The following is a 15,563-nucleotide window of genomic DNA, read 5'->3' as shown; positions in this document are numbered from 1 at the left end:
CCGCTGAATGAAATGGCGTTAGCCTATTAATGTAGCCTAAGAAATGTTTTCTCCGACTATTATTATTTATTCTTATTATTTATACACACACACACACACACACACACACACACACACACACACACACACACACACACACACACACATATATATATATATATGTATATATATAGGCTATATATGATATAGGCTATTTTAATGAGTGGGCCTACTAGCCTACTAATAATAATATTTCATTAGATAAACTACACCTCTTTTCTGTACAAAAAATGTATGTACAAATTAAACAATTTCATAGCCTATTCAAGCATGTTACATTCACAGATATAAATAAACATTTTCTGTGCCGATTTATTTTTTGCGAATTGAAGTGACAATAAATAACAATAACTTAATTTTGTTCAGAGACAGAAATTGTCCGGCAATAAATTTTACAACGAAAAAAAATCCCATCTTCTGAAATCGAGTCTTTTGAAAATATTTTTTCAAAATATGTCCAAAAACCACAGATACAACAGCCATCATAATGAACAACGAATATCCATTTTGAGTGAACATGGTCTCTCATCTAGGTCTACTATGCAGAGTTTCGCTTTCATCATTTCACTGGATCCCAGTGTCACCACCAACTTGTTGACCGATTTTAGGAAAAACGGTTCCTCTGTTCCCAGTGCAGGTTTTTGCTACACGTCTGATGGCGCTGTCCGGTGGTGTAAGGGAATTTCCCGCGTCCGTGATACGAGATGTTCTCATGATTTCCCGGGGAACAGAAGAGCAGTCGCTCTCACGTCTCCACCGGGCTCGGTACCATGCTGTTCGGTGTGTCCGGTAACTGTGAAGAAAGAGAGGTCACGTCGCTGCCAGATGAGTTTCCTAAAGAACCGGATTCCGAAAAAGAGACCTAAAAGTGAAAGGCAAAATTAGTTATATATAAAGGCATAATAATAGTAATAGTGGGCTAATAGTAACAATAATAACAACAACAACAACAATAATCGGCTAATAATAGGCAAATATTATTCTGATAACGGTAGGCCTACAGTAGCCTAAAGTAGCCTATACAAATGTCAAAAGCAACTTTATTATTATTATTATTTTATTTTTATTTTTACACTCACCAACTGTTGAAAGGCAGGTTGTTCTAAGTCACTCTGAAGTGCAAATTCGCTGAGAGCTTTCCAGGGTGGCTGGTAGGTCTGCACTTCCACCGGGTGTCCTGGCACTGAGGGGTTGTGTCGTACTGGGCTGCCTGCAACCAGAGCAGTGCCCGTCATGCCCTGCAGATTCTGGAGCAAAAAGTCCAGAGCGTTTCATATCGGCATTTTAATGAGGGACAATGCATCATAAAATAGAGTTAAATCGTTGTATTCATTTTTTTTTATAAATAAAGGAAAACTAAAATATATAAGGGCAGTTCCAGACGAAATATTCCCCAAAACACCCACAGTAGGTGGAGTCTGTAGCAAAGTTGCTTCAAGCCCAAACTGCAGTCGAATTACAGACCCAATTAAAATCATCTCAGCTCATATCAAGTGTCAGGCATCACTCAGAGCCTTTCTGGTTAAAGTCTTTTTCCCCCGCACATGGTAAGCTAAATTTCTCACAATGAAAGTGCATTGGCAAGACACTTACCGTCTTATCGCCGTGTTGCTGTTGTAACTGTTTCATGAGGATAGATCTCTTCTTGTCCTTGCAGCGCTTGTTTTGGAACCAGACTCGAATGACCCGTGGGCTCAGGCCTGTCATCTCCACCAGCTGCTCCTTCATCAGCGCATCTGGTCTCGGGTTTGCGTTGTAGCACGTCCGTAAAGTGTGTAGCTGCTTTTCGTTTAACACCGTCCTCACCCGAGTGGTCTTCTCCGATTGCTTGTGCACGTGGTTCCGATGAGGAGTTTGCCGGACCGACACAGGATCAGCTGAACAAAAATGTAAAAAAAGAAAAATAATAATAACGATTTAAAATTAAAATAATGCGTTTGAAAATAACATAAAATATAGCCTAATAATGCCGTTGAAAATAATTAACTGGCATATCGAATAAGAATATAAACTCGTATAGCCTAATAAATGTGGAAATTTAACTGGATAGATAGATAGATAGATAGATAGATAGATAGATAGTTTTATGATAGATATAATAGCCTACTATACAGCCTATAGGCTATATAATTTAATATATAGGCTATGTTGATCAATAATATACCTATTGCATTATAGCTATTTTTTTTTTTTTTTTTTGCAAATATGCATTTGTAAATTCGGAAATTAAAGAGCATGTTGAGTCTTGTAGCTCTCGGTGTTTAAGGCCCTGCCGCTCAGGCTTATCAGTGGTTGACTAAACAAAGTTATCAAGCGGATCAGCCTGTAATTAGCTATTATGTAACAACATTACACGAGTCCTCCCACAGTAGCCCATATAATTAGGCCTACCTTTCAGTTTAGTCCATGTGCTCAGTTCCAAAACTGACCTTAGGCTAAATAAGTCCTAGTCGTTCCGAATAAATAGCGCTGACCGTTCCAAATAATTATTTTTTGTTTACTAGGCCTACTATAATTTCTATACGTCCGTGTTATAATATGTGACCACAAAACCAGTCATAGAGTTTTTTTTAAATCTGACAGCTGAATAAATAAGCGGTGCATAGGCTATGGTAGGACAATATTTGGCCGAGATGCAACTATTTAAATATCTGGAATCTGAGGGTGCAAATAATCAAAACATTGAGAAACTCGCCTGTCTAAATTCAGTCTTTAGCAATGCCTATTAGTCTACTCATGAAAAATTTTGTTTTGATATATTTGTGGTAGAAAATTTACAAATCTTCATGGAACATGATTAATATCCAAATGCGTTTTGCCATAAAAAAAATAAATTAATTAATTAATTAAAAACTATCATTTTGTCCCATGCAATGTATTGTTGGCTATTGCTACAAATACAGGCCTATCCGTGCTACTTAAGATTGGTTTTGTGGTCCAGTGTCGCACATAGGCGTAAGTCGGTTGTTATGTGCTATAGCTACTGACCTGCCATATGCAGTCCTCTGCTGTGGATGTGTCCCGGACTGAGAGGGCTGCTGCCTGGTCCGCGCTCCAGGGCCAGGCTATGATCTGCTCGACACAGCAGTTCCTCGTCCCGGACGGAGAACTCGTCCCCGGGCAAAAGCTGCCGGCTACACACCGAGCAACGGAAACACTCGATGTGATACACACTGTCCCGAGCTCTCATGACCAAATCACTGCTGCTGAAGCCCAAAGTGCATTTTGCGCATTTTATACCAAACAATCTGTTGGATGTAGATTTTTTATTTTTATTTATTATTATTTGTGCAATGACAAAACCAAGCAAGTCCAAGCATGCCTTTTAAATTCCACTTTAATTAGTAAAATTTACTGTCTTTTGTCAGATATTTTGATCATTATAAATATGAAATAGCCTACATATGTGACCAGATTTATTAAATAATTCACACTTTTTCCGAAAGAAGAAAAAAAGAACCTACCTTACATAATCTCTCTTGCAGTATGTTTTCCCGTCCCGTACGAAGCAAGTGCACGTCTCGTCCAGGTATTGGTTGCACTCCACGCATTTCAAACAGGATGCGTGCCACTCCAGGTCAGGGGAGACCCGCAGAATATACTGGTCATGGATCTGACTGCCGCAGCCTACACACATCGCAAGTCCGGACTTCTCTGAGCAAGAAAAAAACACTGTTTGAGCTTTCATACAGGAGTTTGAGAGTCGACAATTTAGCCTATAAGTATTTAATAAAAATCGAAATCATCGAGGTTTGTAGGCTAACTAACACTGAGCTAGTGAAAAGACATTTTACTGCAGAAGCAGTAGGCTAGTTCAGAAAAAAAACGGCCTAATCATTAACATAATCTTTTTTTCAAATGCAACAACATTGAACCAAATTTAGAAATTTGAAACATAAAGTTACTTTTAGTAGGGCCTATAGATTTTATCACAGAAATACATACTTTTGGAATGATCCCCCATATCATCCAAAAAAGAAGAGCTGAATATTATATCCACCATACAAGTTTCCTGAAGAGAAGATTGCTTGTAGAAACAGGAAGAGAGTGTCCGCTCCCGGCTGTCCCGCAAACTCAGTCCAGAGTGAGGAGAGATGGAGAGGTGGTAAACAGGAACAGGGGCTGAGAGAGAGAGAGAGAGAGAGAGAGAGAGGGAGAGAGAATGCTGTCTGCCGCAAGAGACGTGACATCAGGCGCAAATCCGAACTAAGACGCGTCAGTAGGGGGCAACAAGTCACAGTGCACCAAATCTTGACTCGTTTCACTCCCTAGAAATTATCAGTTAGCTTCAGAAAAAAAAAATTATAAAAAAAAAAATCTTTATTTGCTGCAGGAAATTAGTATACGTGAATATATATATATATATATATATATATTCATGCAGGGTGTTTCGGTGTAGCCTATGGTTCTTGAATTCACACCTTTAGGAAATATGAGATTTGTCTTGTTATCAAAGTATCGAAGTAGTCTACTTTCAGGGTGACACTGGTTAAAAAGCTAAACCCCCAACCCCCCAAAAATCTTAAAAGGCTATTCATTTAAGAATAAAAATCTGAAAACAAGACTGTAGTGTGCCTATTTTTAAACAGATATAAGTAGCCTATGAATGACAATGATATTTTAATGTCTAAATAAGCTATATAAATCGTGTTCAGCAAACTGGACTGTGCCTATATTGTGGAAGGCTTACTCTTGACGAAATTATGCCTACTGAATTCTGAAATCCAATATCCCAGAGGCCTATTTATATATTTATTTATATTATTATTTGTTGTTTTGAATTAAAAATGTTCATTTAATTTTGACTAAATTCTTAAAATGAGATGGACTTATAGGCTATCTTATTACTCATTTCATTTGCCACAGTAGCCTAAATGAAAAGTTAAATTTAAGAAATAATTATATGCTTAAATATGGGGAAAAGGAATCTCTCAGCCATACTTTGATTAGACACCTAGTTCAGTCACTAGCACAGTGATAAAAGAGTTCATATTATGGCCAATTGGATTAGATTGCAGTACATAGCCATCAGAAGCCTACAAATAGGCTAGAGCTAACTGGAGGAAGAAATAAAACACTTTAGAACATTTTTATATTTTAAAATTATTGTAACCTTAAGCAGTGTTGACATTTCAAACTGTGTCATTCAAAACTATTTTAGTTTTTCACACTTTAAAAGGAGAAAATGAGAAAAAGACATATAACAATACAGTGATAATTCAGTTCTGCCAAATAAGGGATGAACTACATAATTGTTTTGTTATTCATAAGAAGAATTAAAAATTGTAATAGGCCTATATACTTTAACATATCTGCTTAATAATGAACCCTGACTCCCATCTATCACAAAAAAAAATCGTCACTGCTATATACTTCCATATATGGTTGTATGAAACTGTTTAAAATGTATCGGTCGAATGTGCTTTGAATTCTGATATGAGGGAGATAAATATAAGGGAGAAAAAGGGCTATTTCTGCCCTGCATTAAAAACGGGATATAGACTACTACTGCACATGCCTTAGCTCACCAAGACGAACTTTCGTGCCATCTTCCTCCATTTGTACAGCAACTTGAATCTCTAAAACCCAAGGGAATAGCCGCGATGTACAGTAGCCTACAGCAGCTCTACTGACTCCCAGCGCTCGAACTGAAGGGTGACTTGGTGCGCTACAGAGACCAAGCATGTTCCGTCATTTTTAAACGATCAGAAAAGAACTGTATTTTGCAATGTGACATTGCTATCACTATAAACACATGATGAAAACAGTAAGGGTTTGCGGCAGTTTTAAGGGATCGAGACCTCTCATTGAAAATGAATTGTGCCCCATAGTGCCACAGGTAACTCCCTTCTCATTTCAGTAACTTTCTGACTTACACGAGACAGTCTTCACACTTGCCAGCTGTGATGCTTCCATTAATTTGGGAGCTTAATATAGGCCTATGCGGAAAAAAAATAAGAAACATAGCAAGACTATTATAGATTTTTAATCAGTGCTTGAACTGCACGGGCCGGTACACACTTCTACATTTTAGTCTTATATCTTACTGGCACTCTTTCGTTTGTACGGTAGCACAAATCGAAAAAAAAAAAAAAATGCTACACATCAGATTGTGTTTACCATCATTGTGCTCATATACAGGGCTCCTTTTGCACAAATGACTGCTTCAGTTTCGCATAGCATGAAGGCAATCAGCCTGTGGCACTGCTGAGGCGTTATTGAAGCCCAGGTTGCGGCCTTAATCTCCTCTGTATTGTTTGTAAGATGTTACTTATCTTCATCTTCACAGTGGCCCATAAATTCTCTTTGAGGTTCAGGTCAGTTGAGTTGGCTGGTCAATCAAGCACAGTAATATCATGGTCATCAAACCACTTATATATATATAAATGCTAAATTTCCTCTGAAAAGAGGACTGTGGGCCACAGAGCAACAATCCAGTGATTTTTCTCCTTACCCCAGATGAAATGCTCCTGATGTTTTTCTATGAATGTGAAAGCTGTTAGCCCTTTTCCTGAAGACGTCTTAGTGACTCTTGATGTGCTGACTCCGGCTTCAGTCCACTCCTTGTGAAGCCCTCCCAAGTTCTTGAATCAGCTTTACCTGACAATCTTCCAAAGGCTGTGGTCATCCCTGTTGCTTGTGCACCTTTTCCTACCACACTTTTTCCTTCCAGACAACTTTCTATGAATATATTTGGATACAGCAATCTGTGAAGAGCCAGCCCTTTCAGCAATGACCTTCTATGTCTTACCCTCCTTGTGGAGAGTGTTGATGATTGTCTTCTGGACAACTGTCAAGTCAGTAGTCTTCCCCATAATTGTGGTTGCATGTTCTAGTTCAAGTGGAACCCAGTATTTATACTCAAAATTAATCAAACAACTCAAGCTCAAAATGGGATGTTCTAATTTTTTTGATATACTGATTTTTTTATTTTCCAAAGCTGTAAGTCGTAGCCATCAGAATAAAAAAAGAAAAAAAGAAAAATTGAAATATTTCAGTTTGTGTTCAGTGAATCTAGAATATAAGAAACTTTGCTTTTTTGAATTAAATGACAAAAAATAAAAACCTTTTCCATTAAATACAATTTTTTAGATGCACCTGTAGTTTGAGGCTTTTTTATGTCCATACCCATACCTACCCTTGCCCTAAACTTACCCTTAAAACCATGCAAATATATTTTTGGTAGCACAATCTGATAGGTAGCTTGTTTCATCATTACGCCAGTTCTGAGTTAAAGTGTCAGTGTCTGGGTGATTAGAAATACAAAAAAGTACACTATGCAGGAGGTAATTTGAAACAGGTAAACTTCTGGAAAGTTCAGTGATCCAGTAAGGGAATGCATTAGTAATAAGTTCAAAACAGCACAAATGCAGAGAAAACATGGACAATTTCATCAGAGATGTCGGAGAGAATAGTGACTCGCGTCCAGATGGCAGTAAATTATGATTTCAGTGCACAACTGTTTTATAATGAATGCTGTCTGAAGGTGTTTTAGATTATGCTGGTCAGTGGTTTAGTGATTCTGAATGGATCCGTACAGTAGCATGTACAGTCAGGTTAAGGCAGCAGGTTTAGTGGTCTTTTGGCGTCTCCCTGTGGTCCTGTTTGGTATCAGAGCTTAGCTTGTGCTTATTTATATTAAAAATGCTCTAAACAAATCTTTCTTTCTTTCTTTCTTTCTTTCTTTCTTTTTCTTTTTTTTTTTTTCTTTTGGCATTATACATTGGGAAGTAATTACTTTGTTTATTTGTGGGCACAAAGCTTGATGAAATCAGTATAAATATGTGTTTAATATTAATAAACTTCCCTTGCTGTCCAGAATAAAAGAGAACATTCCAATCAAGTAAAGGGAACTGTGGAAACTGTGGTTCCTAATTATTGTGATCCAACATTTGCCTCGCATTTCAGGATGAAAAGACGAACACTTCAGATAAAGAATAACCCACTTCTTATCGCCTAGACTGTGTTATGATCTCTATGACCTTATTATTTTTATTGTGAGTATTAGGCTTATCATTATTGCTGATTGCTTTTGTTGTGCTATGTTATTGTAATACAAAGTGCATCTCACTAAATTAGAATGTCGTGGAAAAGTTCATTTCAGTAATTCAACTCATATTGTGAAACTTGTGTATTAAATAAATTCAGTGCACAAACTCGTGTATTTATTTAATACATGAGTTTCACAATTTGAGTTGAATTACTGAAATAAATGAACTTTTCCATGACATTCTAATTTATTGAGATGCACCTGTATTTACCATTATATAACCAGAGGACTATAGAAAGGTTTGTGAAACAATCACTCCACAATACATACGATAGCAAAATATATACATTTTTATAGCATTTTTATGTTACATTAATCGGTGTCTAGCACACCTTCCTATGGAAAGGATATGGACCAGAAGACATTGCAATTAGGCTACTAAATGATATTTAGACAGACTTAAAAAAGTTCCAGATCTACCTGTTCTCTTATTATTTCAGTTAATTTGCCCTTAATATAAATAAATGTGTGCAAACAATATAGCTAATTGCTCTTGTGAATTTATTTTGATGTTAATTACATTGTGCTAGCTGTCTCTTTAATAAAGCTTGGTTTAAATATTTGTTGCTGCTGATTAGGCTGACATTTTGATTGGGCTGATTGGGCTGAGATTTAACACACCCACCAAACATGAGAAAACTATCTCAAACCCTGCTCAAATCCCGTTTCCAGGAAGCATGTTGATTAAACCGGAAACAAACATTGCCTTGAGTTTGAGCTTGAATTTGCCCCTGGACATAAACCACTGAGCCATGGTGACTCTTGTTAAGTGTAAAATATTATTCAGTCACATGACAAAGTCATATGACTTTTATGCACGTCTATAATTGTATTCCGTCAGCCTATGTTTCTATCGTTTTTGATGAATTTTTTTTTAGCTAGCTAGATCAAGTGATTTTTTTTTCCTGCGAAAAAGGTTGTTTTTTTTAATTTATCCTAAATGTCCCAAAATTCTCATAAAAACATACATAAAACCCGTGCAGTGCAGCGATGTTAATGGTAATAGCTATCATTATATAGCAAGTGAAATGTCCTTTTTCACCTCAACACAGCTCAGTAGCCTATATTTATTGTGGCTCCTAATTATCACAGTAAGGAAAAAGCATGATTGAAAATAAACATTCAGAATCATTAGATTTATCACTTATAACTGAAACACTATGGTCAAGAAATAATGTAATATTATCTAAGGCTGCCACAGGGTCACTGTTTCTCATTGTAATATCCTGTAGCTACCTCTACTCAATTCTTAATGTGCAGTGAACATTCATGTAAACATTAAATGGATTTAAAGTCATAAGCCATGTAACCTTCTGTGTAATGGGAATACCACAGCGTAACCAACAAACATGCAGAAGCAAAAACAGCACATGCCTATTGACAGATTTTTTTGTGCTTCAACGTGGCCCATTATTTCGTTCAGAACTGTTTGATCCATGTTCCCATCCAATGGGGATAGGCCAGCTGTCAGGGGTTTGCATTAGCAGAGTTTAAGTGTGGCTAATGGCAGCTTTAAGCCCTAAATTATTTACTGCTCTCATCAGAAATGAGACTTAAAGTGCTGTGTGTCCAGCCAGCCCCCAAACCGCTATATGTGCCAAAACCACAGTCAGAATTCAATGCCCACAATTTCAAATGCCAATAAATAAATCATGCCATAACCATAAACAGCAGTGATTATTATTAACGGTCATTCCTGTTCTTTTTTTTTTTATTTTAATGTGCATAGAGTTTATCCTGGTTTTCTATGATAAGACTCATATAAATGCTTATGGACAAATTTTGCACCAGCTCAGAATAACAGTGGTGAAAAAAAAAGGCCTCATGCATGTGCCTCTGAAAGTAGAACCATGTTGCTTATATATAATTTAACATACGTCTGATTGAATGCAGCATTCACATAATAATTAGTATTAATTTTTGATTGCTGCCTTAGGGCATTTCTGCATAGTTGGGAGAGGAAGCAGTCCCATTATTATCATAACAGTGTTCCTGTCAGTCTGGCCTTTTTATTTTACAAATTCTGAGCTTGTATCTCTGCCTCTGCCAACACAGAACAGCTCTTGAATATTCATTAAGAGCCATTACCAACATGTGTCATTATATATGTGTCAGCTCCTCCGTAGAGCAACACGAGAAACTGTGCATTCACTCCTTCATAGTTCATTATTTAGTTGTCCACTTGTTTTTTTAAGTACTTTATTTTTGAAGTATTTTAACCAAACTCCTTTTAGATATATTTGCAGGAATATATTTCTGAACCATTTGGATTTGTCTGCATTTCTGCATAAAGTGGTCACGATTTTGGTCATGGTCTTATCTGTCTGTAGTAGAAAAATACACACAAACAATTCTATGGAACACAATGTGAACATTCACAATGCAGGACAGGGAAAGTTTGTAAAACCATAGACCTAATGACTGTTTAACCCTCTTTTGGCAGAAAACCTGCACTGCAGATCAGACCTGCACAACTGTCAGTAGGAATTTTGCACCATTTATCTTTTAAAAGCTATTGTCAGTCCAGCTGTGTAATATAATATATATATATATATATATATATATATATATATATATATATATATATATATATATATATATATATATATATATATATATATATATATATATATATATATATATATATAATTTATTATTATTATTATTGTGCATGTGTGTGTATGTATGTATATATATAATATATATATATATATATATACACACACACACACACACACACACTCATCGGCCACTTTGTTAGGTACACCCGTTCAATTGCTTGGTAACACAAACTGCTAATCAGCCAATCACATGGCAGCAACTCAATGCATTTAGGCATCTGGATGTGGTGAATACAACTTGCTGAAGTTCAAACCGAGCATCAGAATGAGGAAGAAAGGGGATTTAAGTGACTCTGAACGTGGAATGTTTTTCAATGCCAGACGGACTGGTCTGAGTATTTCAAAAACTGCTGATCTAATGGGATTTTCATGCACAACCATCTCTAGGGTTTACAGAGAGTGGTCAGAAAAAGAAAAAGAAAAAGAAAAACATATCCAGTGAGGGGCAGTTGTGTGACGAAAATGCCTTGTTGATGTCAGAGGAGAATGGGCAGACTAGTTAGAGATGATAGAAAGACAACAGTAACTCAAATAACCACTCGTTACAACCAAAGTATGCATCTCTGAACACACAACACGAACCTTGAAGCGGGTGGGCTACAGCAGCAGAAGACCACACTGGGTGCCGCTCCTGTCAGCTAAGAACAGGAAACGGAGGCTACAGTTCGCAGAGCCTCACCAAAATTGGACAATAGAAGATTGGAAAAACGTTTCCTGGTCTGATGAGTCTTGATTTCTGCTGCGACATTCAGATGATGGGGTCAGAATATAGCGTAAAGAACATGAAAGCATGGATCCATCCTGTCTAGTCTAAATGGTTCATCTATCTATCTATCTATCTATCTATCTATCTATCTATCTATCTATCTATCTATCTATCTCTCTCTCTCTCTCTCTCTCTCTCTCTCTCTCTCTCTCTCTCTCTCTCTCTCTCTCTCTCTCTCTCTCTCTCTATATATATATATATATATATATATATATATGATTGTGTTTGTGTGTGTATATACTACCAAAGGTTTTTGAACAGTAAGATTTTTTTTTTTTTTTAAAGAAGTCTCTTCTGCTCACCAAGCCTACATTTATTTGATCCAAACTACAACAAAAACAGTAACATTTTGAAATATTTTTACTAAAATAAATGTTTTCTATTTGAATATATTTTAAAATTATTATTTATTTCAAAGCTGAACTTTTAACATCATAACTCCAGTAACATCCTTCAGAAATCATTGTAATATTCAGATTTGCTGCTCAAAAAACATTTGTTTTGATTACTATTATGTTGAAAATAGCTTTCATGTTGTTGACTAGATTTTTTTCAGGTTATTTGATGAAGTTCAGAAGAACAGTATTTATCTGAAATCTGATATATATATATAGGTAGTATATATTTCATGTTTTCCCACCTGATGAGCGAACAATGGCATGTATATACAGTAGCTAAATATGGTGATCTCTGCTTCAGGTGCCCATGGGACTGTAGTGGGCAGGCAGGTGGCTATTTTATCCTCGCTGTCCTTCTCCATGTGAGCATTTTAGCAGGACCATGTGGCCAGAAGATGAACAGACTATCACTGCCCTCTCCACTGCCTAACAGCCAGCAGACTGCACAGCAACAAGCGCTCTGGGAACACTGACCAACCGGGGGCAAACGAGAAGACCATCTGTCTGCTGCTTCACTCACATATACTTATATTTTTAAACTGAGGTGGGGGAAGTCAGCAGAGTTTGGCAGAAGAAAGTTGCCAAAGCTGTAGCTGGGGACTTGAGGCCTGGTGGGGAGGAGAGCAGCTCTCACTCTGGATTATACGTCCTGGCTTTTAACGGCATGTTCACAAATTGATGCCGGGCTCCTCAGGGGCTGCAGCAGGAGCATTAAATGGCACTGAAATATTCATTTGTGAGTGCATTTAGCTGAGCGCAACTGATGGGCAGCTCCCAAGAGGGGCTACAGGGAAGTGCTGCTGGGCTCCGATCCCTTACCCCCACCCACCCGTAGACCCTCATGCCCTGTTTTGTCAGAGCCCTCTAAGAAAGCATCCAGCATGATTGGTGAAGTTCAACTCTTTTAAAGTTGGTCTAGTTGTGAGACCCTTCATTTGCATGTATTCCCAGATGGTTTATTGTGGGGCCACACAATGATCACAGGGTTAATATAACGAATAAAATCTGATAACATTTAGCGGCATAAAATAATTATTCTTGAAAACAATAGGTTATTAAACTAAAGAAGTTTAGTAGAGAGCTTTATATATTTGTTTTATAGTTTTATACTTTGTCTGCAGGCTCATTTGCCCTTTTCTGTTCGACAAATGTAAACAAAATAAAAATGTGGTTTTGAAAACCCCCCAAATAAATGTATTTCATACACTTAATTTATTTATTTTTATTCTATCTATTAATATATCTATCTATCTGTCTGTCTGTCTGTCTGCCTTATCTATAATAAATATAGATAAAATATACAAATATACAATAAAATATACATTTCATGTAATTTTTAGATCATGGGTATTAAATTGGTTAAATTTAATAAATGAATCATTAAAATAATGGCAATCAAAAACATGTTTATATAAAATTTTCCAAATGTCAATTTTTTTATTTTTTTTATTTTTGTTTTTTGTCGTTTTGTCAATCACATAGAAAAGTAAATGGGCAAAAATGTCACTTTTAGGGATACGACAGCTTGTCATTGGGGAAGTACACTCAAAGATACATCTTTTTCAATGTTAAAAGGTTCATATGGTACATTAAGAGTATGTATTACAAAAATAAAGTACTACATTTTATGGGTTGTTGTACCCCTAATTGTTTTCCCACAGTGTCAGACTTCTCCCATCCCTCTGACCAAATCCAGCTTTCCTAGTCTCCCAGCTTTGCTCTGTGTGTCTGACCCAGTTATTCTACAGAAAGTAGAGGCTAAAATCCATTCAGCGGAAAACTTTTATGTAAATGTGAAGTGTAGAAAACTCTGTAGCCATGGTAACAGTCTCTGGAGTAGATGTCTTCAGCCGAGCAATTTCACTTCACTGGGGTGCCATGCACTTAAGAAGAATGTTTTCAAAAAGAAACCTGAGAAGCTTTTTAAAATATGATGTATAATTTATTTGCATTTTTTTTCCGCCTGGCTCATATCTCTTTGAAAGATGGTTTAGGATTGGATGTAGTGGCCATTTGACTATTGTGTGCAATACTAACATCCAGCAATATTCTTGTTTGGGTTACTTGTGTACTGATTTTTGCTATGAATCCAGACATTCAATAATATAAAGAAGAATTCAGAAATTCATTGACTGCAAAGGAATGAATGTTATCAGCATTTTTAATTACAGTATTTGTTCTCTGCAAACATGGAAGCTTTTCAGATGCCAAAAATGCTCCTTTTGGCACTGATTTAAAGCCAGAAACTGTTTGGAGATACAGAAATCTAAAGGAACACACGTCAAACTATTTGATCATGACTGGCTTTATGAACTGTTGTTTTCTGCTCATCTCTAGTTATTATCTGAAAACATACTACATTTCTGTATATAATAGCAAATAATAAAGATCCAGAGTGATTTTCTTAGACTATAGCCTACCATGTTCAGTGCATAGAAAGGTAGTGAGGACATTGTTAATATAGTCCATGTGACATCAGTGGTTCAACTGTAATTTAAGGATGCTATGAGAATACTTTTTATGCCCAAAGAAAACTAAAATAACGATTTATTCAACAATTCTTCTCTTCCCTGTCTCCCACCACTGATGTCACATGGACTATTTTAATGATGTCCTTACTACCTTTTTGGGCCAATGTCATGTGCAATGCACTCTATGCAGGGATTTCGGATTTCATCAAAAATATCTAAATTTGTTTTCCAAAGATGAACATGAGGGAGAGTAATTAATCACATAATTTTTTTTTTATTATTATTTACTGGGTGAACTATCCCATTAAAGGTGCTGTAGGGAACTTTTGTAAAAAAATATTTTTTACATATTTATTAAACCTGTCATTATGTCCTGACAGTAGAATATGAGACAGATAATCTGTGAAAAAAATCAAGCTCCTCTGACTCCTCCCAGTGGTCCTATTGCCATTTGCAGAAACTCCATCGCTCCCGGTAAAAAATAATCAATCAGAGCTGCGGTCCGTAACTTTGTTTGTGTTCAAAATGTATAAAAATGTATATAATAACCGAGTACACCATGAATCCATTTTCCAAACCGTGTTTTTGCTTGTCCTGAATCACTAGGGTGCACCTATAATAAGTGTTTATATTCGGACTATTTTAGATTGCTTCGGGGGTACCGCGGCGGAGTAACCCAGTACCTTTGTGATTCTTCATAGACATAAACAGAGAGAAGTAGTTCCGGCTACGATGTTCTTCCGCAAGACGCATGCAGTTCTGTTTATTAACCACTAGAGCGTCAAAAGTTCCCAACCGCAGCTTTAATGGAATTATGTTTCAAATTAATGATGCCTAATCCCTCTATTATAAATGATCAATTGTTAGGAATATCTAAGTGTCTGTGCAAAATAATTTATATATTTTTTGGATTGTGGCCATGCAGTTTTAATGGGATTAAAGTCACAGTTCAAGTGCATGGGTTATGAAAGATCTGAATAATAGAGCTCTGTGTCTAATGGTCAGAGCAGGAACTGCTTGTCACATACAGGTATCTGCACTCAACCCTTTCATTGTTACCCCAACTTACTGTCTCCCTCCATCAGTGTCAAAAGTATCTCAGAGGTAGTTTCAGGTCTGGTTTTCTTCACTCAACTACATTCCATCAAACGCAAATGAGAGCTGATATGATATGAGGATTTATAATACCATACCTACTGAATACTACAAATTTCCTGT

At 36.6% G+C, this 15,563-nt stretch overlaps 1 protein-coding gene across 2 annotated transcripts; it reads right to left on the bottom strand.

The window, feature by feature from the left end:
* Nucleotides 1-220: 220 nt before the first annotated feature.
* On the bottom strand, nt 221-4,147 carry isl2b (ISL LIM homeobox 2b). 2 transcript variants are annotated; one of them, XM_052561846.1, is made up of 6 exons: nt 3,985-4,147; nt 3,504-3,693; nt 3,028-3,287; nt 1,633-1,916; nt 1,119-1,286; nt 221-901 (listed from the first exon to the last, which is right to left on the bottom strand). In XM_052561846.1, exons 1-6 carry the CDS (start codon nt 4,040-4,042, stop codon nt 785-787), a joined length of 1,077 nt encoding a protein of 358 aa, XP_052417806.1. In that variant the 5' UTR covers nt 4,043-4,147; the 3' UTR covers nt 221-784. The 2 variants fall into 2 exon arrangements, with proteins under 2 accessions (XP_052417806.1, XP_052417807.1); XM_052561847.1 differs by having other exon boundaries at nt 3,504-3,688; nt 3,985-4,132.
* Between the last annotated feature and the right edge of the window lie 11,416 nt (nt 4,148-15,563).

Source organism: Carassius gibelio, chromosome B7 (genome assembly GCF_023724105.1).
Source record: "Carassius gibelio isolate Cgi1373 ecotype wild population from Czech Republic chromosome B7, carGib1.2-hapl.c, whole genome shotgun sequence".
Taxonomy (NCBI): domain Eukaryota; kingdom Metazoa; phylum Chordata; class Actinopteri; order Cypriniformes; family Cyprinidae; genus Carassius; species Carassius gibelio.
Note: the sequence above shows the minus strand (reverse complement) of the source record. Positions and strands in the feature narration are given on the sequence as shown.